The following is a 27,871-nucleotide window of genomic DNA, read 5'->3' on the forward strand; positions in this document are numbered from 1 at the left end:
TTGCGCTACAAACGCTTCCGCTTGTAAAAATCATTGAAGAAATCAAAATAAACAACCACTATTCGCTTTCACAATCACGCCGAACTCACAGTTTAAGTTACTGGCCGCTTGAGGCGCTGTTGGCGCGGTAGGCAACAAAATCGAGGCGAAGTGTCGCGACTGTTAAACTGAGATAATAGCAGGCAGTAGTTCTGCGCATCCGAATGCTCTTTCCATAGATTTTTATACTCTATGGATGCACGTATGTGACATAAACTTTGACCCATGCTGTCAAGCGACAGCTGGTTGTCAACAAATATGAATGTTTTGGTTTAGGTTAGCTGAATTGTACTTACTAAATGGTGTGTTTTCGTTGTCGTATTTCGGCAGTAGGTGAGAAACACACGCTAGAATGACGCCAGGCGTAAAACAATTCTCCGAGTACTAGACATTACAATCGCCGTTTTAACAAATAATAAAATACAACAAGAACCTTTTATTTTTTGTTGGCATCAGTTTTTATTTTTTTATCTCAGGAGAGTTGATTTGTGATGTACATTAGAAAACTGTTTCTCATTCCAGTTCCTGTGATACCTATTTCAAGAAGACTGTTGGTAAAGTGTCGACGTGTACTTCACAGGTCCTTCCGGTCTTTTGCAGAACAAGGTGAGTTGTCAAAATAGCGAAGCTATTGAGTGAGGGTTTTGCTGTCGACCAATGACTCGCAAAAATTTACCTGTTTACGCCGTGGGACGAGTCGGAAAAATCTTTCGCTTCTATGAATAATGTTTAAGGCTTGTGATTTTCATCCACCCGTCTGCCGTTGAGAAATTGGCACGACAGTGTAGTACAGAATTAAAATTAACTGAAATTTCCGGGGCTGATTGGCAGAACGTGATAACAATATTAAATAGGAAAACACTTCCTACTGTTCTGCAAATTTTACAGAACATTAGGAAGGCTTTTCCTACTTAGTATAGGACAACAATTGTTTCACTTGTGTCCCTGCCGCCCCATCCCCTGAGCAATCCATCTTAATAGACGTGTTTTATTACATTCCATTTATGTGAGAGAAAGCTGTCAAATAAGAACAGGAAGTTTCCATTACTGATTAGAAGCGTGTAACAAATAACACTGAGGAGTTTTTATGGGTTTAGTATGATATAGGTTCACTTTTGATTTTATTTACTATTCGTGCATCTAAGTTTTTGATACAGGATTTGCCCACAAATTTTCAAAGAAGAACGTAAATTTACCCATGTTTTAAGTTGCTCAACAACGTGAAGGGGGAAAAAGTATGCGCGCAAATGGATGACGAAAGGACAAACAAGACTGCTTTTTACAGATGAAATACACAGGAATGAGAGGTCACAGTGAACATGCAGAATATATTTTCGTGTAAGAGACAGCGGTAAAAGCACTGGCACCATGACGCATGGGACTGAGCGTATTTTTTTGTGTTCATATTTCCAGTGAACATGTTATATGATGATTGTGTTGTCTAGACTGAATCAACGCCACAACATTGCGGCCACAGTAATAAAATGATGAACTAGTAAAAATCGAATGTGTTAGTAAACTTTTATTGAGTGTAGAACCCAAGAATAAATATTACTGTCACCCACTAACAAATATATTGGAAGCCAGTTTGTATGTAACAGTTTTACACGGTAGACATTTTCTTTGTTAATGTTTAACTTGATGCTGATGATCTATGTATTCATTAACACCAAAGATGTTGTTGGCTGTCAACACATTTCTTAACTCATTTCTTAAGTGACACTGATCTGATGATTTGTTTTTGAGAACAAAACAGTGACTCAATGACTGAATTGATTTTAAGGGAAAGGGATGTCATATCTTTTCTCTGTGAAAACATCCTTGCATCTTGTCTCGAAAATATGAACATTATATTTAATATTGAAAAAATCTTGTGAAACTTTAGAAAATATGTGGATTCATTAAAAAAATCCATTCATAAGTGCCTTAGATTGCCCTTTTTATGGCCCTTACTGCATGTATTTGGAATTCAAAAGTATCTTCTTTGATACTTCCACACTTGTTGTGTAACTGAATTAGACACACTTACCTAGTCGGCTAGAACGTATCACTAATGATGACAGTGACATGTCATGCCATGGACTCCACAAGACACCAAACGTATTACAGCACCATCTTAGTTCACGGCCACTCAATGTGTTTCCCAGAGTTCGGTCATAGTTGGTCTAAGGCACGCACGTCTCACTTGATGATGTCTGATGTGCTCAACAGTATTGAAGTCAGGTAGCCTGGGAGACCACACAAGGATCGTCATGTATGCAGGAAGTTCCTCAAAAAATTCTGATAATTGGTGTGTGACGGGATTGTGCATTGTATTGATGAATATGTGGGTAACTTCCATTGTGCCAGAGGTTGAACAAACAGATGCACATTGATATAGCAGATTTTTGTCTTGTTTGTTTGTGAGGAAGATTGTAGATGTTTCATTGGCCACATATAAACCCTTATAAACAAGAAAAACTGAACCATCAGCATTAATCCCATACTGTTAGCATGCAGTATGCACCACCTTGTGTTTTTCAGCATACTTATAGTCTGCCATCATTGTGTAAAAATGTATACCATGACTTGTCAATCTAGGCGACCTTCTCGATGTCTTATTGGTGGTGTTCCTGCACTAATCTCTGCGCCTTGTGATATATGCTGAGCATAAGTACATGAGCGAAATGTGATATGTTGATGTCTCTACCCTGTAACGAGATGGTGGCTCTGCATATTGTAACTGCTCAGTGGTTGTTGTTTTTGTAAGCCAGCATTGCGCGTTAGTAAGTGACTTGCTACACTGTGTCTTCTCTGTCCACTATCACAAAACACTTTAAATTCAGTGACATATGTAATTAACATGTTACGTCCCCAAAGTAGCAGCTGTCCTTAATTCAGTGCTTCTCATGTGCAATTCTTTTAACTTATTTTTAAAAAACAAAAAAACTTACATGAATTTTTAATTTGGTATTTCTTCACCATTTCCTTAAATTCTAAATGATTGTGAATCCGTAAACCTGATAGTTTTTTATAACAGGCATGTTGAAGCTTATGGCTCCCAAATTTGTGCACTATGTTAGAATCTGAATCTGTGGTTGATGAGTGACATATTATCTATAAATATAAAAAACACTAAGGGGGCTAATACAGAATGTTTGACACTCCACAATGAACTTTTTTGCATGCTGAGTTATACATTCTGTTATGATATACTTCACTGGTACTTTTTACGCATGTGGGACTTCAGCCAGTCATATGCCATTCACCAAACACTGTAACAAAATAACTTGGTGAGAAGCAGATCTGATGACTGATGTCGTTAAAAATCATTTGACTATTGATGAAACAGCAGACAAGAGATCATAGCATGTAGGCTTTCGCGGCCGGCATCTTCAGTATTTAAAACTTCCGGGCTAAGAGGCCGTGGTCCAATAGTAGAAATACTTCTTCTCCCTGACGTTTCGTTGACAACACATAACGAGTGGTGGCGCTCTCTACACGCTCTATATAAACAGGACCTCCACGGCAAAGCAGCCAGTCATAGAATCACCTCAGATGATGTTGCCCGCAGCTGGCAACGAAACGTCAGGGAGAAAGAAGTATTTCTACTATTGGACCATGGCCTCTTAGCCCGGAAGTTTTAATTACAGCAGACAAGAGAGTTCATTATTAACTGAAACACTGACCAGTAGGTTTAGAGAATAATATACAATTAGCCACTGCCACAGCCTTTACGCTACCATATCAAGTGAGGTGGCACAGTGGTTAGCACACTGAACTCTCATTTGGGAGGACAGTGCTTCAAACCCACATCTGGCCATCCATATTTAGGTTTTCCACGATTACTCTAAATCACTCCAGGCAAATGCTGGGATGGTTCCTTTGAAAGGGCACAGCCAATTTCCTTTTCCATCCTTGACAAATCTGAGCTTGTGGTCCGCCTTGTATTACCTCAATTACGATGGGACGTTAAACCCAGCTTCCTTCCTTCGATCTTTTTACCCTTCCATGGACTGGTAGAAGTGTTGAAGGCAGCTAACCATGCATGTGGGGTCCCAACACAGTTGTCCATTTGCAACATCATTCAGGCAACTGATCTGGGTCCTCTAATCTAGAGCCAAGTGGAGGATCAAAACTAGAGGCTGTGTTGCTTTCGTGATGGTATTGGCTGTATATTACTAGAATTGATTGAAGCATTCGATACACCTGCTGACTTTGTCCAATTGTGTTATAAAAATTTCCAAAAAGGCACCACCAATCAAATTAAAAGACCATGACCATGGCGTCACAAACTCATGTGACCAAATTACAGGATGGCAACCATAACATTGGAAACACATATACAATGTTGCAAAACAACGTACATATTGCCAGTTACAAAATCATTCTCTTTACTAATAAGGAATCATAAAAAATAAGGGGCAACCCAAAAAAATGTGTTTTTTTTTGGGGGGGGGGGGGGGGAGGTGGGGCGGGGGTTGGCCAAATTTAATTAGACAATCGCAACAACCAATGATCATGAAAATATAATATCAAATTCATGCCAAAAACACAATCTAAAAATTATCATCAAATCCTCCACTTAACCTATATAGCTCACTTGAAGTGTTAATACCATCATAGCCTCCTTAGTGTTGTTTATGTTTATAGATAATATGACACTTATCAGCCACATTTCAGATTCTAATATAATGCTCAAATTTGTAAACCATAAGCTTCAGCATGCCTGTTGTAAAAAATCACAGCAGCGAACAGACTTGGTATTGAATATACCAGTTAACCTATATAAATCAGTTGAGCTGCATGATAACATCACAGCACCAATGAAAACTTTCAGAAAAAAATTGGCGTACCCATACTTATTAGTGATACCATGAAAATAATGTAGGAAATGAGTTTTAGATGAGGAATTAGATGTTAAAAAACTGGAACTTATGACTAAAACCACACAGCTCCAACAAGAAAAGTCAAAGCTCAAAAGCCACAAACAGTACTTGATGAATATTGTGGTATAAAAACACACCACAAATGAAGCACAGAAACAAAACATTCCTACCATCCACCAAGCACACGGGCCCCATCCATTTGCTTCAACACCCCCCTCCCTCCCTTCCCAACCTTAACAAAAAAAAAAAAAAAATGTGTCCCACATGTATCTACTGTTATCAGCAATTTGCTTTCTTTCTTTCAACAATAAGATAGTTTTATTTGGGGAAATATTCCAAAGATTTTCTCGTGTTGAAATTTACACTACATACTGGCGGGGAAAATATGCATTCCTGATTTTTTTGTGGAAGTGTGAAGATGTTCTTAAAGCTCTACTTTGGCTTTTCTGTGATTAACATACTGTGACACTAAGTGGACATATTATGGGATTGTCTGGATGACAAAGTTATAGCTCACACTTGGTGAACAAACTGTTGTTATATAAATCTAAGAAAAATACCAGGTATTGTAAGACTTCAGCCAGTAGCATACAAATACGGTCAATTGAAGGTTATGGCTTTGAGGCATGTTGTAATGGTTTTGTGAAGGTGACATCCTGCACGTGTGCTTCATTCGAATGTTTGTTTGCTTTGTTTGTGAATTAAGTATGTTTTGAAATCAGGTCTGTCTGTGCTTGCATTGAGAATCACATGCCGAGCTAGTTGCTTCACATGTTCATCTCCCCCCCCCCCCCTTTTTTTTTTTGGATTCTGCCAAGAAGTATACTATACTAGTCGCACATTGTGGCAGTCCACAATTGACTCTTTGCAAAAAATTGTTCTCATTGAAATGTATCTTTGTTGGTGTGTGACTTATAAGGACTGACTTCTTGTTTCTCAGATGCGTACATGTGGCTGTGCTGTATTGGCAATTTGTGACATGGCACAAGATCCCAGAGGTCAAGGTTCGAGGCTCTCAGTTTCTCTTATTTATTTTTATTTTTTTTTTTTTAATTACTACTTTGGCCATGCTTGAAACTGAGGTGAGTGAGTGGACTGTTGGAGACCGTTCATTTTCTAGGAAGATTGTCAGGAACTTGTAAACTATAAGGGGCAGACAGATCATGTAGCTGTTTCAAAAGGAAAAACTGAGAAAATCATGCACATGAAAGTGATAAAGAATGGTGAACTTTATTCTGATCACTACCTTTCCTAATTTAACATTAAACTTCTAAATGGTAAATTACAAATAAAGTTAAAGGAACTTACTGCAACAAAACAGTCCATTCAACAATAACAAGATGAAATTAAAATAACAAAACATGGCAGTTAGCAAGAATTAGCTAGATAAATTAATAATGCTGCACAGAGAACATTTGGATCAAACAAAATAAAAATAAAATGTGGTAGAATGAAGTATGTAAAGAAGTTTTAATAGAGGGGGCAAAAAATGGAAAAAGTGGAAATATCAAGGAAAATTGAACACTATGATTAATTTAAACAGCAAAGGCAATAAGAAGAACTAAGAGAGATGTTGAAACGTCAAACTTTCAGGAACTGAATGAAACTTTTTGAAAAATAATACCTATGTTTTTGTCAGACCCTTCAGGGCAGACTGAAAGGATACCAAACCACAAGTGTCTGTTTCACAAATGAAAAAGCGAAACTAAGTGCACTAAGTGACACTGGAGGTGATGCAAAGGGCAACACCACTGGGCAGTGGATGACTGGAAACAAGTGAGTTGGAGTGATGAGTCAGGCTATACCATGGCAATCTGAGGGGAGGGTTTGGGTTTGTTAAATACTTGGAGAATGTTACCTGTCATCATGTGTAGTGCCAACAGTGAATGAGTGAAGAGGTGGTGTTACATTAGGGGGTGTTTAAAATGGTTAGGGTGTGACCCTCATATTGTGCTTAAGGAAACACTAAATGCAGAAAAATGTGAACACATTTTACAGCATTGTGTACTGCTACAGCTGAGAAATAGTTTGGAGACAGTGATAGTATCAGCATGAAAATGCTTTCTCACGTAAAGCAGCATCTGTAAAGCAATGCTTTGGGAATAATAAAATCCTGAAATGGACTTTCCTGCCCAAAGTTCTGACCTGAACCCAATGGAACACCTTTGGGGTGAGTTAGAATGTTAACTTCACCCTAGATCCTAACGTCCAACATCACTACCTTCTCTTCTTTTGGATGCTGGGGAAGAACAGGCAGTCATTTCTGCTCAGACATTCAGACACCTCATTGAAATTGTCACCAGCGTAGTTCGAGCTGTTATAGAGGCAAATGGTGGATGAATCCCATATTAATGTCTACTAATAGGTGTCTGAATACTTTTGATCAGGTGGTGTGTATATGAACATTAAATGTACTTGCCACGAAAAGAGGCTGCTATATTTGCAACTGGTGCCAACATCTGAACGAAAGTAGTAGCACGTTACTTCAATACAACTCCCCCTCTCCCCCCTCTCACTCTCTTGTGGCATAAAATTAATGGGAAGATGAAGTTTATCCTTTCCCCTGTTCTTTCTCTATGGAACAACAAGATTCAAGCTCCCCACACTGCCTCCCTCATTTATACTAGAGCAAATGTGTGAGCAATGTCATTCATGTGCTGTATACCATACGGAGAGGTTTAGGTTTGTTATAAACAAATTAGGTTAGGAATTATTGTTATCAACAGTTTTTTATCTCTGTAATTCAGTTGTACTGTGTAGTGAGAGGGTCAGGTTCTTTTTGTAAATAACAACAATGATATAACAAATTAACTTATGGTTAATTAGTAACAATTTTGTTTTTGTTAACAATAATTGTTGTTGTTTATTAACATTTTTTCAATCTTTTCTTTTATGTTTTTATTTACAAAGCTATTTTACAATATACATGTTTTATAACATAAATTTTTCCTTGTAACCCAACAGTAAACCAATACTATCAGTTGCATTTGAATTGGTAGTCTGAAGAAGGGAATGGATCCAAAATCTCCTTGTAAGGGGAAGTACAAGAAACTTCTTCCTTTTCTTATTTTTAATTTTATCTTAGTGGAACATTTATAAGATATTCTTTACATTAACCTCATATCTCAGTGCCTTGGAAAGATAAATTGGATTGTCTTGAGGACTGCACCACAGTATTAAAAACTGTGGATTTGTTCCCATCTTCAAACTGATTATTAATTAGGCATTAAAAAATTCATGTCACATCAGAAATATTTATATTTTCACAAAACTTTCATAATAGAACATATGCAGAAGTTTATATACTACTCACAGGTTTTGAAAGAATGATCCATGAAATTAACCCTGACAATTATTACTGTCATTCACTTTTATCATCGTCTACAATAGCTGTTGTTGGTTTCATCAATATCTCATAAAATGGTCTGTACTCATGTGGAATTATGTAACTGTCTTCATACTCCCTTGATCTTCTTGTCTTGTGATGCAATTTTTCTTGTCTTGTACTTCAATTTTTCCATTGTACGCCACTTGTGTTGGAATGTGGGACACTGTTGTTCTTTTGCAGCAAGAAAATGTTCTTCACCATACCATCAGTGAACTCGGAGGCAGTTAAATAACCTTTGGGTTAGAAATATTCTAACTGCCTGTATTTTAAAATCGAAAATGAGGAGCTTACCAGAGATTTGTTTATTGTTGGTGTTGCCAAACTAATATGCTTTCAAACCATCTAGAATATTTACTATATGAATAACTGATATTCATTTACCATTAATGAAGAATATCTAAATTCAGACATCAGACATTAAATACAAAACAATACTCTGATGCACTGCAAACATGAAGCCTTAAGCAACTGAACAGCAGATGTGGACACCCACTGTTAAAGTAACCACAGCATTGTGGGTGGACAAACTCAAAACTGGCATATGTTCTCTTCTTTGCACTAATGAATATTTCCTAGTCTGATTAAACCAGGATGTGAGTGGTTTTCAGTCTCTTTTTACAGCTCACAATGTACATCTACAGGATGGGGCAAATAAAAGTAGTCCAGAGAGCAGAGTTACTTGGTACAAAGAAACACAGCAGATGAAAGGGACTACAATACTAACCTGACTATAGCAGATGTTGAAAGTGAACATCATTCATCTCTTAGTGCTTTTGGACCCTGGCCACCAAGTTACTGAAGGCTGATTGAAGTTGGACTGCTGGAATTGCTGCAACAGTCTCATCCAAAATGCTCTGCTGCATTTCTTGAAAAAACAACACACAAAGTAGTCGCACACTGACAGATCAGATGACCTGTCCGGCCAGCTAAGGCCGTGATCAGACTGACATCTGCTATTGTGAAGACTGGTAAATGTGTTCCATTCTGCTGGAAGTAACTGTAGGTCTTCCCGTCCTCCATGAATGCTGCCACAAATGGTTTCAAACTGTTGGCAATGTAATGTGTCGAAGTGAGTGTCTCATGAAAGAAGATGGGATGAATAATGCAGTGTGCAGACACTGGCCACCAAACCCCAACTTTATGATCATGCAATTTTGTTTTGCGGAAGTTATACAGATTCTCTGCTGCCCAGAACCTGTGATTTTGAGAGATGATGTAACCACTCAGATGAAACCAGGCTTCATCAGACGTAAAGAATAGAACCATGTCCAAGCCATTCATTGTTGTCTCAGTGAATAGCCACTCAAAAAACTGGAGACATTGAGAAGCATTTACTGTTTTTTTTTCTTTTTTAATGCATGAACAACAGACACTATATAGAGATGCACGTGTAGGTCCAGGTGGAGTACTCATCCACATGATTCTTTGACTTTCTTTGAAAGAGATATTGTCTCTCACTATTTTTGGACTAAGTGTTGTGTGGCACTCGTTGCTGGCACTTTGACACCATTAAACTTCTCAGGAAGCAACTGACCATACAGTTTTCACGACTTTATTGTGATGTAACTTTCCACCACAAACATGCACTGCTCCACTGTAAGTACCATTGCCCCATTTGCACTGCTTCACTCACACTGACACAGCCCGCACTACGCACTGAACCCGTGTTGATCATGTGGTGGGCATATATGTCATGTGTGCATCACAGGGTGTGTATACATTAACGTAAAATCATATCCACTCATCTGGGCCACTTTTGTTTGCCCACGTATACGCTAATGCTAGTTTGACGACAAAAAACAATTTTTTTTTTTTTTTTTCGATTGTTCCTTCTTCAAACTACCAATTGATTAATGCACTGAAAGCTAGTAGAGACAAAAACTTAAATATTATGTTTCCCATCTTTTGTCAGTTTCTGTGTACACTTGTCATTTTTTTTAAATTCTTCTATGTACATTTATCATTCCTGTAAATCAGTATACAGAAAATATGGACTAGCAGCAGCAGGCGAAGAAACCTCTCTCTCTCTCTCTCTCTCTCTCTCTCTCTCTCTCTCTCTCTCTCTCTCTCTCTCTCACACACACACACACACACACACACACACACACACACACACACACACACACACGATATATACATGCATACATAGTGTGCAGTCATGTACACAGTACACATAATAAATACAATTTATAAGCACACAGTGCACAGATATTCACTCATACACATACACACATCTGTAACAAATGGTTAATATAGCTATTCTGCATACACAACCACTATTTAAAATTAAATACACTTCATACACTCAGTCACTCAAGTGAGTAGTGTGAGCACGAGATGGTGCTGATCCCATTCCCACAGATGAAGCATTTGTCGTCATAACACGACAGCCCAGCTTTCAGCTGCATTGCAGTATGTACTTCATGACCTATCGATTGAAAGACTACTTGACAGACCATATGTGGAGCAGCGACAACGCCCTCAGCAGGCACCTCTTGTAATCCTTGATCGTGACAGCCTGTGAGGCTGTGTGATGCACACCCTTTGCCTGCGTTTGGGCAGCACCTGCATTATGCGGTATGCGTACATTTTTGATCTGAGCCCCACAAACTCCACAGTCTGTGAACCGTTCGCCTCGTCTTTCATCAGACCGATAACCTTGTTTTAAGATGTTACTCTGCAAGGATTATCGGCTGCATATCCAAACGTGTCAAATGCTTCGATATTGTACCTAATTACTTCATATTTATTGCAGCCTTTCAATCTGTAGATGGAACTGTCTGTACCCATGTAAAGTAATTTGGAATCAGCGAAGTTTGGCTTCACGAACTCAAAGTGGAACTGGTCCAGAACACACATGCTGATGTAGATAGGCTTCGTGAATTGCACTGAAACTTTAGCCATTTCCACTGTGACTAGTCGTTGATTTAAGTTTGTGGCCTGCTTAAAATTTGGTCTGGCTATGTAACCTCTTGCACCAAAACACCTCTTATAATGGTAGAGTAAATGAATCTTGTGGTATTCTCTAACATTTTCCACAATTTTCCCAAAAATTGCATTATTTATTAATTTAGAAATATTTTTTTGAAAGTCCCATATCTTGAGAGCCGTCTGTTCAGTGTTTACATCAATGTACCCATTTAAACACCAACACTGATTGAAGGAGATGCTGCGGGTGATTCTAATAAGCTCCACTCACAAATTGAGAGATTGCTGGAGGTTTCTGTACTGCAGAATATACAACGGTTGGAACTTAAATAGTGGCAACTATTTATTCACAACCAATACAAAAGAGTTGCATGTTTGCACCTGTTACTGTCCTTCAAAGTAGTCACCAGCATTGTGTAGAACCCATTGTCAGTGTTGTGGAAGGCGTAGTATACCGTTAGCAGAGCCTGTTCTGTTGATGGTGCGAATGGAGCAGTCTACTGCCTGTCGAATCTCTTCAACAGTTCTAAAGCGAATGCTATGAAGTGGTTCCATTTTCCGAATCAAATCAAAGTCACAAGGACTTAAGTCCGGGGAGCATGGTGGATGGTACAATACTTCCCAGTCCCATCGTCGTAACAGAGCAGCCACAGCTTGCGCTGTATGAGCCCACATATTGTCATGCAAAATGATGGGTGGGTTGCACAGAAAGTGTTGCCACTTCTTTCCCAAAGCTGTTCACAGGTGATGCTCCAAAAAACAAACAGTAATACTGTGTATTGCCAATCTGCTGTGGAGGAGTGTAATGCCTTAGGATAACACCATCACAGTCATACACGAGAATCACCATAACTTTCACCATACTGGGGCTCTGATGCACTTTCGACTTTCACGGTGACCCATAATGACGCCATTCCTTGGATTGGCGTTTCAGTTTTGGCTCGTACAATGTGGCCCATGTCTCATCCAGCGTTACAATACGGCGTAAGAAAGCCTCTCCTACGCACTCATAGTGCTCCAAGTGCGTCTGAGCAGTGTCGTAACGCATCCATTTCTGCATTTACGTCAAGTCATGCGGAACCCAAGTTTTTGCATGCCAAAGCATTCCTTCAGGATGCGAAGCACAGTCGTATGCGCTAATCTGGTTTCATGGGTGAGCTCACAAATTGTATGGCGTTTATCGCCGTCAACTAACATGACAACAGCATGCATTTCTTCTTCAGAGACACTAGGACAACCTGCCCGATGCATGTCTGCCACAGTTTGCCAACCTTCGTTGAAGGCTTTTACCAAATGTGCCACTTTTCTGTACTGCAATGCTGATTCCCCGCATGCGTCTTGAAGACCTTGATGACACTGTCATGCTGTATGACCTCTGGCACATTCAATCTTGATCCAACTCCATTGTTTCTGTTTCAGAAACATAGTGACACCGTTATGTTAGACTGCTTACTCACAAGTGACTGTGCTTCCCTCGATTGTGCACACGCCAGTGATGTGGAACGGGCGAGTCCATTTGCTCAATGTCAACAACATGTGCTATCAGCGACAATAGTAGATTCCATTGCATAGTGTCTCCACAGCAGTGTTGTCACTATTTCACTTTCAGCCTACGTATATCTGCTTATTCCCAATCATTATCATCAGCTTGCGCATGATTAGGCATTCCGGACACAGCGGCAAGTTTCCATGGAAGTCATTTAAATGAGTATGGCATGCCAGTCCTGTCTCCAAAACATATCCTTGACCAGAATATCTGCAGCAAAATCATGGACCTTTGCCTTCAGTCTGACTATTTCCTCTTTGGACAACCGATGGAACCCTCCAGTGGGCAGAGACTGTTGTGTGACATGCCCATAGAGGTTGTTTACACCCAAGTAAAGGATATAACTTAAATTGTCAGATATCCTGTATTCATTCACAGGTCATTCACCTTGGCATACCTGGAGACACATTGTCAAAGTCCTCTGTGAAACCTTCATTTGAAGAAGAACAGCTTGTCAACATTGGTCAACAGCTCGATGCTGACATGTGTTCTTAACATTGTGTCCCACAGAAGTCCTAGTGTTGTGTAATAGAAGGCAGGATCCATATAGTATGTACCCAGGCATATGCTCCGTAATTTCTCAAAAATGTCTGCGAGCAGGCATACATCGGTTTTTATGTACAACTTAGCATATTCCCCAAATTCAGGGATATGGAACTCCTGCCAAACTTTCATCACATGTACATACACTACATCTGTAACGGCTGTGCCTATGAGTTTAGTGGAGAATGTGGCTATGTTTGGCAATGTGATTTCATGGAATCTCTTGACTGAATACCGGTATTCATAAGGAAAGACCTTCTCTTTGACACAGGATGAAATTTTGCATCATTGGGATATGCAACTCTGATAACTCAGTGTCTCAGCAAGTTTTTGAGGAATTGCATGCATGAAGCATAGCGTATCCAGGAAACGGAGCATTATTTTTTGTGTGATTTGCTTGGAAAATGAAATGTGTACTTCAACGATTCAGGTATGACACTGAGCTTATCCTTTTTGAACTGAAAAATCAGTGCTTAACAAAGAAGTGAGCATCATACCCACTCAAATTATGGAAGAAGGTGGGTATGGTTTGTGGCAGTTGGTATTTCAAGTTGCATGTGTCTTGGACTGCACTGCAAAACTTCCTCGTTAGATTACAGTGGCCTGCCTTGTAAAACACCAGAAGAATTAATGTTGAGAAAGGTTTGTCACTGCCACAGGGATGCATAACTCTTCTTCTCATGTATGGTTCAAGTTGCTATTTTTTTATGGTCACCATTTAGTAACCAGTATTTCCAGTGCCCTTTTAGATAGCAACATTTGCTCTGACCCTATTATCACAGACATGTTGTGTTATACTTAGTCTGAGCATCTGCATCCAACTACCCCTCAGCTTTCTGTCTACACATAAGACGAGTAGGGTGTAAGAACCTATCCTACACTAATCAGTGCCCGGAACCATATAATGCTCCTTTCATTGTGCGAGAAGTTCTCCCTCTGGCCCTTAGCTGCGATGTGGCACTGAGACCAGATGGAATCTACAGTCAAATGCTGTAACATCTAACTGTGAATTACTGACACCATGTACTTTCAGTCCTCAATTGTATCTGGTGTGATGATGTGTTCTTTTATTTATTTATTATTATCATAAAACCTGTCCTACTGTGTGTTTAAAGCGGATCATACAATACATCAGTACATTGGTAATTCACTACACAAAATTAATAATAAATGTATATCTGTATATATAAAGAAAAAGTAGTTAGGAAGAAAATAAAACAAAGTATATAATGAAACAAAAACAAAATAGATAAATGTATTATGTTGCTTCTTATGTAAATTTCTCTAAATGCTGTTTGTGGTTACCTCAGTACATCTTTGAGTTTTGCTTGCGCTGAGTGAGAAAATAGCGTACGCTTCAGCCATCTCTAGTTAACTGTCCAGTTGTTTAGCGACTCAGCAGAAACATTGAGTCATCACAACGATTATTACTAATAACTAATGTATTTATATTAAAATTAAATTAAAACTAAATTACTATTGAATATGCTTTTATTGACAGACACCACACAACACTTTACTGATCACACGGTTTTTTGCCTCTTCCTCAGCATCAGCACTACCACCATCCTTTCATACCTCCTCATCATTCGTTTATTCCCTGTCACTCATCCCTCTCTTCTGTTGATGTCTCTTATACTCACATTTCTTTTCTGATAGCTGCTCTGAAATTATTTAGTTCTTTCCTAGATGTGTCATTCGTGACTGGCATTTGTAAGCATTCACAATTAGGTATGTACGTCATTCTTCCTGAGGGTCTTCGTATGTCCTAGTGTCCACTCGGAGTGGGCATGTTAACACCAGATGCTCAGCTGATCCTAATTCACCATAGTCACACAATGCTGAAAGTCTCTTTCCTATTCTGTGTATGTAGTGGGGGTATGGGCCGTGACCTGTCATAAAAGTGAACATACCTCTGCAGAGAACGTAATGAATCATTTGTATTCTCTATTGTGTTTGGAAGGATACTGTATAACTGGCGTCCTTTATTTCTGCTATCCCAATCCTGCTGCCATTCATCAGGTGTCCTGTCTCGAAGATCTAATTTATTAGTTATTCTGGAACCTGTAATTTTTTGTACTTTGTTATCCCGCTGCAATCAGTATTCTGTGACATGATATCTTACTGTGATGTCAGTGGGACATATTCCCTGAATGAATGATGAGGAGAGCCTCTGCCAGTGTAATACTGTATGATCGCATCATCCTGAGGAGAATCCCTCACTGTGTACGTCTTAGAAAGTCTCTGTGTCGTACCAGGAGGAACCAGAGGCCAAGCGCTTGCTGCAAAGCTCATAATGGCAATCAGTATTGAATTGTGGTACAGTTTAAAAGCCTCTGGGGATAAGTTGGCAGTGTAGGTACTGGCAGTTTTGTGAGTGATTTTGGCAGCCTTTAGGCAGACAGTATCTAAACGAGCTGAGAAGTTTCTGCTGTCATCGAGTAAAACTCCTGAATACCTGCATACAGTGCTGCTTTTAATTAGGCTTTATTTAACCCAAAGGTTGGATTCCTCTTTAGGGAGAGTTTGCCCTTTAGCAGCATGTATGTATTTTTATTTGTAGCTCCTGCATCACCCCTACATATCTGAGAGCATGCTGTTGCGTTTTCTTCAAGCTTCAGCCTGGAATCTCCAGAGACCACAACCGAGATATCTCAGCGTAAGTCACAACTCCATTCGCTTCATCAACCCCTTCCAGCAGCAGCTCTATTGCTAGGTCCCAATGTATTGGTCCACATATCAAACCATGTGGACAGTCTTTTGTAAATTTTTGTTACCCAATGCCACCCAGCAAGCCATTCGACTGTGCGACCATTACGTTAGTCCCTGAAATTTAAATAAAGTCGCTTTGGGATCCAAAGACTTCTTAACTATTGAACATCGCAGCCACCAAAAATTATCGAATACGCCTGCGATGTCGATAATTATTGCAGTACAATATTTATTGTTTGCCCTACCTACAATTTGAAGAGCCGGAGTAATGTCACCATCTGTCGATTTACCTTTGCGAAAGCCGAACTGACACGTGCTGAGCTGGAGCTCTGTGTGCTCTTCAAGATGCAGAGTATCCGCTCCTGAGCTTTTGCCAATGTATTTATTAAACATATAGGTCTATAGCTCTTCGGCTCTGCGGGGTCTTTATCGAGACCATTATTTATTGTAAGTGTACGTGAAGATTTCCAAATCTTTGGTATCATGCTCTGTCTCACGACTTCTTTCAATAAACGTGGTAAGAGCGGCACTATGATTGGAGTTACTTTCTGTATCACCTCTGAAGAGATGCCATATGGACTCGGTGCCTTGCCACGTTTAATCGTGGCTATCGCTACTTCTTCCTGAGGGAACGGGATTAGGACGTTGCTGATACTGTATTCATAACTCATCTGATTGATGGTTGTTATCTGTATCTGCAGAATCATGTGGCGGAATTCCTCCAGTCGCTAGTGGTCATATGTTGTTTGACCTCCCAGGATATTAACTTATTAGCCACTGCCCAATTTGCCTGGGTAGTGTCTACATTGGTCTTTGTACCGCTACTATTTGCAAATGTGCTACGCTGTCCTCCTCGACCACAGTCGGACCAAGTTCTTGGATCAAGTTCTGCAACATTACACCACGTTCATCTGTCGTTCTGCTGTGCCAAAGCACCGACTTTGCGTGCCCATCAGCTCCGATTATGAGACAAGCACCACGAATGTACAATGCTCCAGCTCTTAATTTGTCAACGTACAGAACAATCATGTGGGAGTACTGTATGTATATGCAGGTAATAATCCACTTCCATTGAGGAGTGCTCATCGCTACTGTAACACCATGGCCACCGTATAACTATGTGACTTTACCGACAAGGTATCTACGATTGAGAATGATAATTGCTGCCTTGGCGTTCTGTTGCCCAAGTAAAGTGGTCACGTGTGTCGGTAAATGTGGAAGTTTCCCATTCCTCACGTATGATCGTGGACTAGCTTGACATCGGCACCCAGTTCCTTCACAATCTTTCGCAGCTCATTACCGATGCGCAGTGCATAGCTCATTCTGTTGATTGACACACTAGCAACTACTCACTGGGCATGCCGAGTTGTACGTCACACACAATTAGACGTGGCCATCTTCTCTGGGGGGTTCACACTTAACGTATGAAATTTTGTCGTCATTGTCTTGCAGTCTCTCTCAGTCTTTTTGGGATTCGGCGTCTCTTATGACAACACTATGGCTGTTGTTATATACTTAATTATGTCTGTCCTAGGATTGATAGCTTCTGTCAGACGCTATTTAGTGACTTTAGTATCTTTTTTGTCTGTTGAGACATTTTTTCTGAATTTTGACGATCATGTCGGTTTCATTCTGACTGCGGAGGCAACAACAGCAAAGGAAGGAACAGCTGTGTTGAGAACTGCCTTAAGCTTGGTATATTCGGTTATTGACGGTGAGCTGCTCTCTTGTATAGCTGGAGCGTTTGCCGCACATTTTCCAATCTTAATTCCTTGATGTGCCCTGTCAGTTTTGCTTGAAACATCGTCCATTCCGAAAACTTAATTCTCAAGCTCGGAAGGAACTCCACTGAAACCTTCATTTTCCCCCATTTCCTCCTTAGAAACTTGCATAATGCCATCTAGAAGTCTTCGACAGTGTCATAGCCCTGAGTGGGCTGAGATATTTAACTGGTCATGGAACGTATATCGGAAAGACGAATTAGGCGTCATAGGAGGGGGAGAGTTCATTGCAGTTGACGGAAATATTGTCTCTAGTGCGCTCGAAATTGAGTGTGACAGTGAAGTTATCTGGTCGCGTACAACAGGTCTAGGAGAAATCAAGTTAATTGTTAGATGTTTTTACTGGCCACCCGATTCCGCTATGACAGTTTTAGAGTCATTCAAAGAAAGTTTACGGTCAGTAGCGCATAAATACCCAGATCATGCGGTATTAGTTGGGGCGACTGTAACTTACCAAGTATAGGCTGGGACGTCTATGGATTCGTTGCAGGAGGTACAGACAGACAGTCGTGCGACGTACTTTTAAACACGTTTTACTAAAACTGTCTTGAGCAGATAGCTCGACAACCCATACACGATGGAAATGTTTTAGATGTTGTAGCTACCTTATCGACGACGTCAGTACAGAGACGGGGATTAGTGATCATGATGTCGTCATAGCGACTGTGGTTACTAAATACATCAAGAAGGCTAGGTGAGTATTTATACTGGAAAGAGCAGATAAACAATTGTTAATATCCTATTTAGACAATGAATGGGCATCATTTAGACCGCCTGCTTAGCTGGATGGTAACGTGCTTTGCCTCCCATGCAGCGGGCCCGGGTTGGAGATTTTCTTCGCTTGTGGACTGGGTGTTGTGTTGTCCTCATCATCATTTCATCCTCATCACCGACATCTTTTAGTTCCAGTGCAATGGACATAGAGGAATTATGGGCCTAGTTTAGTTGTAAATTTCGCTCTGGAGAGCTATGTGACTAGTAACTAAGTGGATTAAGGACTGAGAAGACCCAGCGTGGTATAACACCGAAATTCAGAAAATGCCTAGCAAAGGCTGTTGCACTCTCGGTTCAAAACAGAACTCGGAAAAGATAGCAGGCAAATGTTAGTAGAGATTGGTGCGTCTGTAAAAAGATCTATGTGTTAAGCATACAACAGCTGTCACCGTCATACCTTCGCAAAAGATCTGGTCGAAAACCCGAGAAAATTCTGGACCTATCTAAAATCGCAAAGCGTGTGTAAGTCTTCTACACAGTCACTCGTTGACCAGTCTGATATGGCAGTAGAAGACAAAAAAAGGAAAGCGGAAGTCGTAAATTTCGCGTTTAAGAAATCGTTCACACAGGAGAACCGTACAGACATATCGTCGTTTGACTATCGCACAGACTTTCGTATGGATGACATGGTAATAGGCACTCCTCGTGAAGAGAGACATTGAAAGAGTTGAAAACAAAAAAGCTTCCCAGTTCGGTTTTACAAAGAGTACTCTACAGCAGTGACCCCTTACTTAGCTTGCGTTTATCGCGAATCTCTCGCCCAGCGCAGAGTCCCAAGCGACTGGAAAAAACCAAAGATGACTTCTGTATATAAGAGGGGTAAAAGAAGCCCCCGCCCCCCAAATTACAGGCCAATATCCTTAACATCGGTTTGCTGTAGAATTACTGAACTTGTTTTGAGTTCGAATATAGTAAATTTCCTTGAGACCGAAAAGCTTCTGTCCATGAATCAGTACGGTTTCAGGATGCATCGCTCGTACGAAACTCAGCTTGCCCTTTTCTCACATGTTATATTGCGAACTATGTTCGAAGGGCAACAGGCATATTCCATATTTATAGATTTCCTAAAAGCATGTAACACGGTGGCCCACTCCAGACTGTTAACGAAGGTACAACCATATGGAATAAGTCCCAGATATGTGCGTCGCTCGAGGACTTCTAAAGTAATAGAACCCAATACTTTATCCTCGACGGTGAGTGCTCATCAGAGACAAGGGAATCGTCAGGACTGCCCCAGGGAAGTATGATACGACCGCAGTTATTTTCATTATGCATAAATGATCTCGCGGTTCGGTTGAGCAGCAATCTGCGGCTGTTTGCTGATGCTAAGGTGTATGGGAAGCTGTCGTTGTTGAGTGACTGTAGGTGAATGTAAGACGTACATCTATATGGATACTCTGCAAATCACACCTAAGTGCCTGGCAGAAGGTTTCGTCGAACCACCTTGGCAACAATCTGCAAATCACACTTAAGTGCTTTGCAGAGTGTTCGTCGAACCACCTTCACAACAATTCTCAATTATTCCATTTCCAATTATTCCAATCTCGAACAGCGTGCAGAAAAAACGAACACGTATATCTTTCCGTGCGAGCTCTGATTTCCCTTATTTTGTTAAGCTGATCGTTTCTCCCTATGTAGGTCGGCGTCAACAAAATATTTCCGTATTCGGAGGAGAAATTTGATGATTGAAATTTCGTGAGAATATTCCGCTGCAACGAAAAACGCTTTGTTTTAATGATGCCCGTCCCAAATCCTGTATCATGTAAGTGACACTCTCTCCTCTATTTCGTGATAATACAAAACGTGCTGCTCTTCTTTGAACTTTCTCGATGTACTCCGTTAATCTTATCCTCAGACCGCGCATCAGTACTCCAAAAGAGGACGGACAAGAGTAGTGTAGGTAATCCTTTAGTAGATCTGCTTCATTTTATGGGTGTTCGGCCAACAAAACGCAGCCTTTGGTTTGCATTTCCCACCGCATTTTCTGTGTGTTCTCTCCAGTTTAAGTTGTTCGTAATTGTAATTGCTAACTATTTAGTTGAATTTACGGCCTTTAGAATTGACTGATTTATCGTGTAACACTTTAGCAATCATGTGAGTGACCTCTCACTTTTCGTTATTTAGGGTCAATTTTCGCAACTTTCAGATATCTGTTCTAAATCGTTTTGCAATTTGTTCTGATCTTCTGATGAGTTTACTAGACGACAAACGACAGCATCGTCTGCAAACAGCCTGAGACGGCCGCTCAGATTGTCTCCTAAATCGCTTATATAGATAAGGAACATCAGAGGGCCTGTAATATTACCTTGGGGAACGCCGAAATCACTTCTGTTTTACTCGGTGACTTTCCGTCTTTTAATACTGTGACCTCTCTGCCAGGAGATCACGAATCCAGTCGCATAATTTAGACGATATTCCATAAGCACGCAATTTCACTAGATGACTTAGACAACATTTATAGTTGGTGTAATGAACAGCTAGCTCTAAATGTAGAAAAATTTAAGTTCATGCAGGTGAGTAGGACAAAGAAACCCATAATGTTCGAATACGGCAGTAGTATTGTGCCGTTTGAAACTGTCATGTCGTTTAAATATCTGCGTGTAACGTTGCAAAGCGATATGAAATGGAACGAGCGTATGAGAATTGTGGGGGGAGGGTCGTTGACGTCGGTTTTTGCGAGAGTTTTTGGAAGGTGCGGTTCGTCTTTGATGGAGATCGCGTATAGGACGCTACTGTGACCTATTCTTGAACCCATATCGAGTGTTAGGGGTCCGCACCACGTTGTGTTAAAGGAAGACATCGAAGAAATTCAGAGGTGAACTGCTAGATTTGTTACTGGTAAGTTCGAGCAACATGCAGGTGTTACAGAGATGCTTAGGGAACTCAAATCGGAATTTCTGGAGGGAAGGCGACGTTCTTTTCTAGGAACACTATTGAGAAAATTTAGAGAACCGACATTTGAAGGACGATTCTACTGCCGCCAACATGTTTGGGGATGTTTCTCTAAACTTGATTTTGGCTATTTGCACTTATTTAAAGCCAATTTAAACGCTGAAAAAATATGCAACATTTATCAAAAATGTCTTCTAAGGTCCCTTAAGACGCTACAAACGCCGGCCGGTGTGGCCGTGCGGTTCTAGGCGCTTCAGTCTGGAACCGCGTGACCGCTACGGTCGCAGGCTCGAATCCTGCCTCGGGCATGGATGTGTGTGATGTCCTTAGGTCAGTTAGGTTTAATTAGTTGGTTCATATGGCTCTGAGCACTATGCGACTTAACTTCTGAGGTCATCAGTCGCGTAGAATTTAGAACTAATTAAACCTAACTAACATAAGGACATCACACACATCCATGCCCGAGGCAGGCTTCGAACCTGCGACTGCAGCGGTCGCGCGGCTCCAGACTGCAGCGCCTAGAACCGCACGGCCACTCTGGCCGGCGTTTAATTAGTTCTAAGTTCTCGGCGACTGATGACCTCGGAAGTTAAGTCGCATAGTGCTCAGAGCCATTTGAACCATTTTGAAGCTACAAACATCAAAAAAAGTTTTGCATCGCCCCGGTTCCCAGAACTCCTGACGTTGACACTGGATATTGTTTCACTGACACAGTCCCCTTGACTGTTCAGAGATGTCACTAAACCCGCCCAAAGATGTAAACAACTATGCATGAGCAGCGCCTATTAGACGGAGGGAGTCCGACAGCCGATCAGTTCCAGTCATTCCACCATGAAGGAGGTACACGGCTCGTGTTGTCTGTAGTTCAACCATGCCTAGACGGTCAATACTGCGGTTCGATCGCGTCCTCATTGTTACTTTGTGCCAGGAAGGGCTCTCAACTAGGGAAATGTCCAGGCGTCTCGGAGTGAACCAAATCGATGTTGTTCGGATATGGAGGAGATACGGAGAGACAGGAACTGTCGATGACACGTCTCGTTCAGGCCGCCCAAGGGCTACTACTGCAGTGGATGACCGCTACCTACGATTTATGACTCGGAGGAACCCTGACAGCAACGCTACCATGTTGAATAATGCTTTTCGTGCAGCCGCAGGACGTCGTGTTACGACTCAAGCTACGCGCAATAGGCTGCATGATGCACAAGTTCACTCCCGAAGTCCATTGCAACCGCGACACGATGCAGCGCGGTACAGATGGGCCCAACAACATGCCGAATGGACTGCCCAGGATTGACAGCACGTTTTCTTTACTGATGAGTTTCGCATATGCCTTCAGCCAGACAATCGTCAGAGACGTGTTTGGAGGCAACCCGGTCAGGCTGAACGCCATACACACACTGTCCAGCGAGTACAGCAAGGTGGAGGTTTCCTGCTGTTTTGGGGTGGCATTATGTGGGGCCGACGTACGCCGTTGATGGTCATGGAAGGTGCCATAACGGCTGTACAATACGTGAATGCCATCCTTCAACCGCTAATGCAACCATATCGGCAGCGTATTGGCGAGGCATTCGTCTTCATGGACGACAATTCGCGCCCCTCTCCCTAGTGCACAATTTGTGAATGACTTCCTTCAGGATAACGACATCGCTCGATTAAAGTGGCAAGCATGTTCTCCAGACATGAACCTTATCGACATGCCTGGGATAGATTGAAAAGGGCTGTTTATGGACGATGTGACCCACCAACCACTCTGAGAGAAGTACGCCGAATCGCCATTGAGGAGTGGGACAATCTGGACCAACAGCGCCTTGATGAACTTGTGGATAGTATGCCACGACGAATGCAAGCATGCATCAATACAAGAGGACGTGCTACTTGGTATTAGAGGTACCGATGTGTACAGCAATCTGGACCATCACCTCTGAAGGTCTCGCTGTACGGTGGTCCAACATGCAATGTGTGATTTTCAAGAGCAATAAAAAGGGCGGAAATGATGTTTATGTTGTTGATCTCAATTCCAATTTTTCCGTACAAGTTCCGAAACTCTCGGAACCGAGGTGATCCAAAACTTTTTTTGGTGTGTGTATTTGGTTCGAACAAGGCAGACTGAGCGCTTCAAGAGGATAATGACCGAAACATCGCAGCAGTCTCTGTACCGCGTGGAAACAAGACAATGGGGTGTCCACGATGGACTGGCCTGCAATGTCTCCGAACGCAAATCCGATCGAAGATGTTTGGTCGTATATTAATGTGAAGCTTACAGGGAAGCGAACATGTACTTTGAAGCAGCTTTCATATAAAATCAGGGCGATGTGGAGATCGCTACCGAGAGAATATGCAGACAATCTCGTGAAAAGCACGCCAAAAAGGTGCCAAGCTATAATCGATCATGGCGGCGATAGGATTAACTATTAGGGGATTGTGCAATTAATAATAACATGTATTTTCATGCAAACATATAATAGTCTCTTTTATTTCATAAAGATAATGTCGTGCACTTTCTTGTGGAACTGACTGTAGATGGGACATTTTACTCATCATCACTGTCGAGATTGCAGGAAGAGGTGCTTTGCTGGGCAGTTGACACTCTTTAGGAAAACGTGTCTTTGCTGGGTGACGAATGCAGAGCCGCGGCGCATCATGCTGTGCCACGACAAGCGACGCAGAGCCGTGCTTCCGCTGACGGCAGCACGCTGTGCGTCCAGAGGAGACTGGTTCGCCGCGGTGATTTCTCTCCGTGACGTCACTATGACGTAGTCGCGCCCAGTATCGACCGTTAGGGAATCTATCGACTTGTGTGGTCATATCGAGACTGAGGGCCGTGAGCCTCCCATGGCGAGAAGCTCACACCTGGTATAGTTGTTGCCGTAACTTAATGGTGTGACTAGTTGCTGTTTGCAATATCTAAATACTTCCAAGCATTAAAGTAATGCGTATCTACGCAGGTTATGTTCATTTCAGAAATGCTGTCTGCAAATGCGCCATCATTGTGCGTGCCTCATTAGTATTAATAAATGGGAACGTATTTATATGTCGCGCATCAGTGGATAAATCACATCTTGCCTCATCTTATTCGATGCGACCTTAGTTTTAACTGATCTGTTTATTCATTTGAGGACCATAAGCATAACGTAATGTTGTCTAGTTACATATACAAAATTATACGTACTTTGCACGCCAGGATAATACATGTAGTATTACCGTAACACACATCTGAAACCATAAAAGGATTGTAAATACGGAGTATCGTTGTGACTGTTGACCAACGTATTTCTAACATTTACTGTCATTACATGTTTCATGCTTAATTTCTGAATTATTGACAATGGCAACTGACAGCAGGGAGAGAGCACTCTTATATGTACAAACGTCGAATATTACAGGCCATATTTTCTTGCTCGTACGGAGGTATAAAGTTAGTCGTTTTCCCCTCGCTCGATGTGCATAGGTGACAAGAAAGGAAATAAATGACTAGTGGTAGTACAGGGTATCATCCTCCACATTCTGCAAAAAATTGAGTAGGAGGTCCTCGAATATTTTAGAAAAGCGAATATATATATATATATATATATATATATATATATATATATATATATATATATATATATATATTACAAGTTGCAAGACGAGAACTAGCGCTCCAACTACACTTTCGAGCTCCGTCATGCTACCCAGTGCGCCATTGTTGACACTTGCAACTTTGTCTGTTTCTCGTTCAGACATCTTGAAGACTTCAGCCACCTAAACGTTTTCGCCTTATATTTAATTGTAACAAATCGTGCAATCAGCAACGCGTTTTCGAGAGATCCTCAGTATTTGAAGCAGCATATATCCATAGAACATACGTTGTAGTGTAAAACCTAACAAATACCAGCTTCAACTAAACGACGAAATCCAATATGTCTTCTCCCACTTCTCAGAACTAGATACGACCACCACAGTCGATACACACCCCAAGCAGTCGAAACTGGGCATGTACGCATCATAGTGCCTTCACGAAGAGTATCACCGTGGTGAGACTAAAACTATCGGCACAAGGACCGTCCATTCAGGCGTGAACGATGAGCGTGCTTAGTTTCTGACGTCATAGCGTGGAAAAAGTACGTTGGATACGGAGCAATATCAAGCATGATAGATATTCTGAATGTGCGTTTGAACGTAGACCAATGCCACCTACGTTTCAGTACAGATTAGACTCCTATAACCTGAGCTGAACTGCCCGCCATGTTTTCCCAAAGTTTAGAAAAACATGGCATGCGAAACACGATACGAATGGAGATTTATAATTAAATGTATTGAAGAATTCGTCGTAAATATTGGTGAGTGCTCAGCTCTAAACTGCACTAATCATTACAAAAATGGTTTTCGCATATTTAGATTTCCAAGTGACCCCTAACAAGGCACAAGATGGGCAATAAATCGCTGCAGAGACAATTAGGAAGCAAGACCTGGTGCTCAATTATGTATTTTAAGTATATGTTAATAAGGGCAGTTACAAACATGGAACCAGTCATATACAGTTGCGTTTCTTCCCCAGTCGAAAACTACACTGAAGCAGTGCGTTTCAAAATTTTCGGTTCCTGAGATATTTTTGCACTTGGCATACTGAAGACATATTTATTGTGATGTATTGATAAATCGGTATCATAAACATACATACACAAACTGAATAATACTTAACCCCATTTCTTATATATGTACGGTAAACGAAAGATAATTAAGATATTTTTATAGCAGGTTAGTCAAGGTGAGAGAACCTGCCGAAGTAACATAACACTCAAACAATAAAATTTTGACCACAAGTCAACAAACATCAAATTTTCTGTCTTATTTTTATATTCATGATAAATACACCTAATAACAACGTGACTTCCAGATACACAAAATTTACTGTTGGTGTTTGGTAATACACTCCTGGAAATTGAAATAAGAACACCGTGAATTCATTGTCCCAGGAAGGGGAAACTTTATTGACACATTCCTGGGGTCAGATACATCACATGATCACACTGACAGAACCACAGGCACATAGACACAGGCAACAGAGCATGCACAATGTCGGCACTAGTACAGTGTATATCCACCTTTCGCAGCAATGCAGGCTGCTATTCTCCCATGGAGACGATCGTAGAGATGCTGGATGTAGTCCTGTGGAACGGCTTGCCATGCCATTTCCACCTGGCGCCTCAGTTGGACCAGCGTTCGTGCTGGACGTGCAGACCGCGTGAGACGACGCTTCATCCAGTCCCAAACATGCTCAATGGGGGACAGATCCGGAGATCTTGCTGGCCAGGGTAGTTGACTTACACCTTCTAGAGCACGTTGGGTGGCACGGGATACATGCGGACGTGCATTGTCCTGTTGGAACAGCAAGTTCCCTTGCCGGTCTAGGAATGGTAGAACGATGGGTTCGATGACGGTTTGGATGTACCGTGCACTATTCAGTGTCCCCTCGACGATCACCAGTGGTGTACGGCCAGTGTAGGAGATCGCTCCCCACACCATGATGCCGGGTGTTGGCCCTGTGTGCCTCGGTCGTATGCAGTCCTGATTGTGGCGCTCACCTGCACGGCGCCAAACACGCATACGACCATCATTGGCACCAAGGCAGAAGCGACTCTCATCGCTGAAGACGACACGTCTCCATTCGTCCCTCCATTCACGCCTGTCGCGACACCACTGGAGGCGGGCTGCACGATGTTGGGGCGTGAGCGGAAGACGGCCTAACGGTGTGCGGGACCGTAGCCCAGCTTCATGGAGACGGTTGCGAATGGTCCTCGCCGATACCCCAGGAGCAACAGTGTCCCTAATTTGCTGGGAAGTGGCGGTGCGGTCCCCTACGGCACTGCGTAGGATCCTACGGTCTTGGCGTGCATCCGTGCGTCGCTGCGGTCCGGTCCCAGGTCGACGGGCACGTGCACCTTCCGCCGACCACTGGCGACAACATCGATGTACTGTGGAGACCTCACGCCCCACGTGTTGAGCAATTCGGCGGTACGTCCACCCGGCCTCCCGCATGCCCACTATACGCCCTCGCTCAAAGTCCGTCAACTGCACATACGGTTCACGTCCACGCTGTCGCGGCATGCTACCAGTGTTAACGACTGCGATGGAGCTCCGTATGCCACGGCAAACTGGCTGACACTGACGGCGGCGGTGCACAAATGCTGCGCAGCTAGCGCCATTCGACGGCCAACACCGCGGTTCCTGGTGTGTCCGCTGTGCCGTGCGTGTGATCATTGCTTGTACAGCCCTCTCGCAGTGTCCAGAGCAAGTATGGTGGGTCTGACACACCGGTGTCAATGTGTTCTTTTTTCCATTTCCAGGAGTGTATTTTTAATTAACACTCAAGTTCCGAGTCTTCGCATGAACCTCAAATATTTTATAAGAAACATTGTAA

The 27,871-nt window shown here is 41.8% G+C and overlaps 1 protein-coding gene across 5 annotated transcripts in view; it reads left to right on the top strand.

The window, feature by feature from the left end:
• Nucleotides 1-232: 232 nt before the first annotated feature.
• LOC126469810 (battenin) overlaps nt 233-27,871 on the top strand; it is a 249,762-nt gene continuing 222,123 nt past the window's right edge. For 3 of the 5 annotated variants that reach the window (XM_050097084.1, XM_050097081.1, XM_050097077.1), the window contains exons 1-2: nt 318-372; nt 562-645. Coding sequence is in view for 1 of the 5 variants with exons in the window: in XM_050097076.1 (XP_049953033.1) it covers nt 339-372; nt 562-645 (118 nt within the window). In the remaining 4 variants the exon portion in view is untranslated. Of the gene's footprint in view, nt 373-561; nt 646-27,871 lie in introns of those variants that run through there. The other 2 variants (XM_050097076.1, XM_050097082.1) reach the window with 2 other exon arrangements.

The sequence above is a fragment of the Schistocerca serialis genome, chromosome 3, assembly GCF_023864345.2.
Source record: "Schistocerca serialis cubense isolate TAMUIC-IGC-003099 chromosome 3, iqSchSeri2.2, whole genome shotgun sequence".
Classification (NCBI taxonomy): domain Eukaryota; kingdom Metazoa; phylum Arthropoda; class Insecta; order Orthoptera; family Acrididae; genus Schistocerca; species Schistocerca serialis.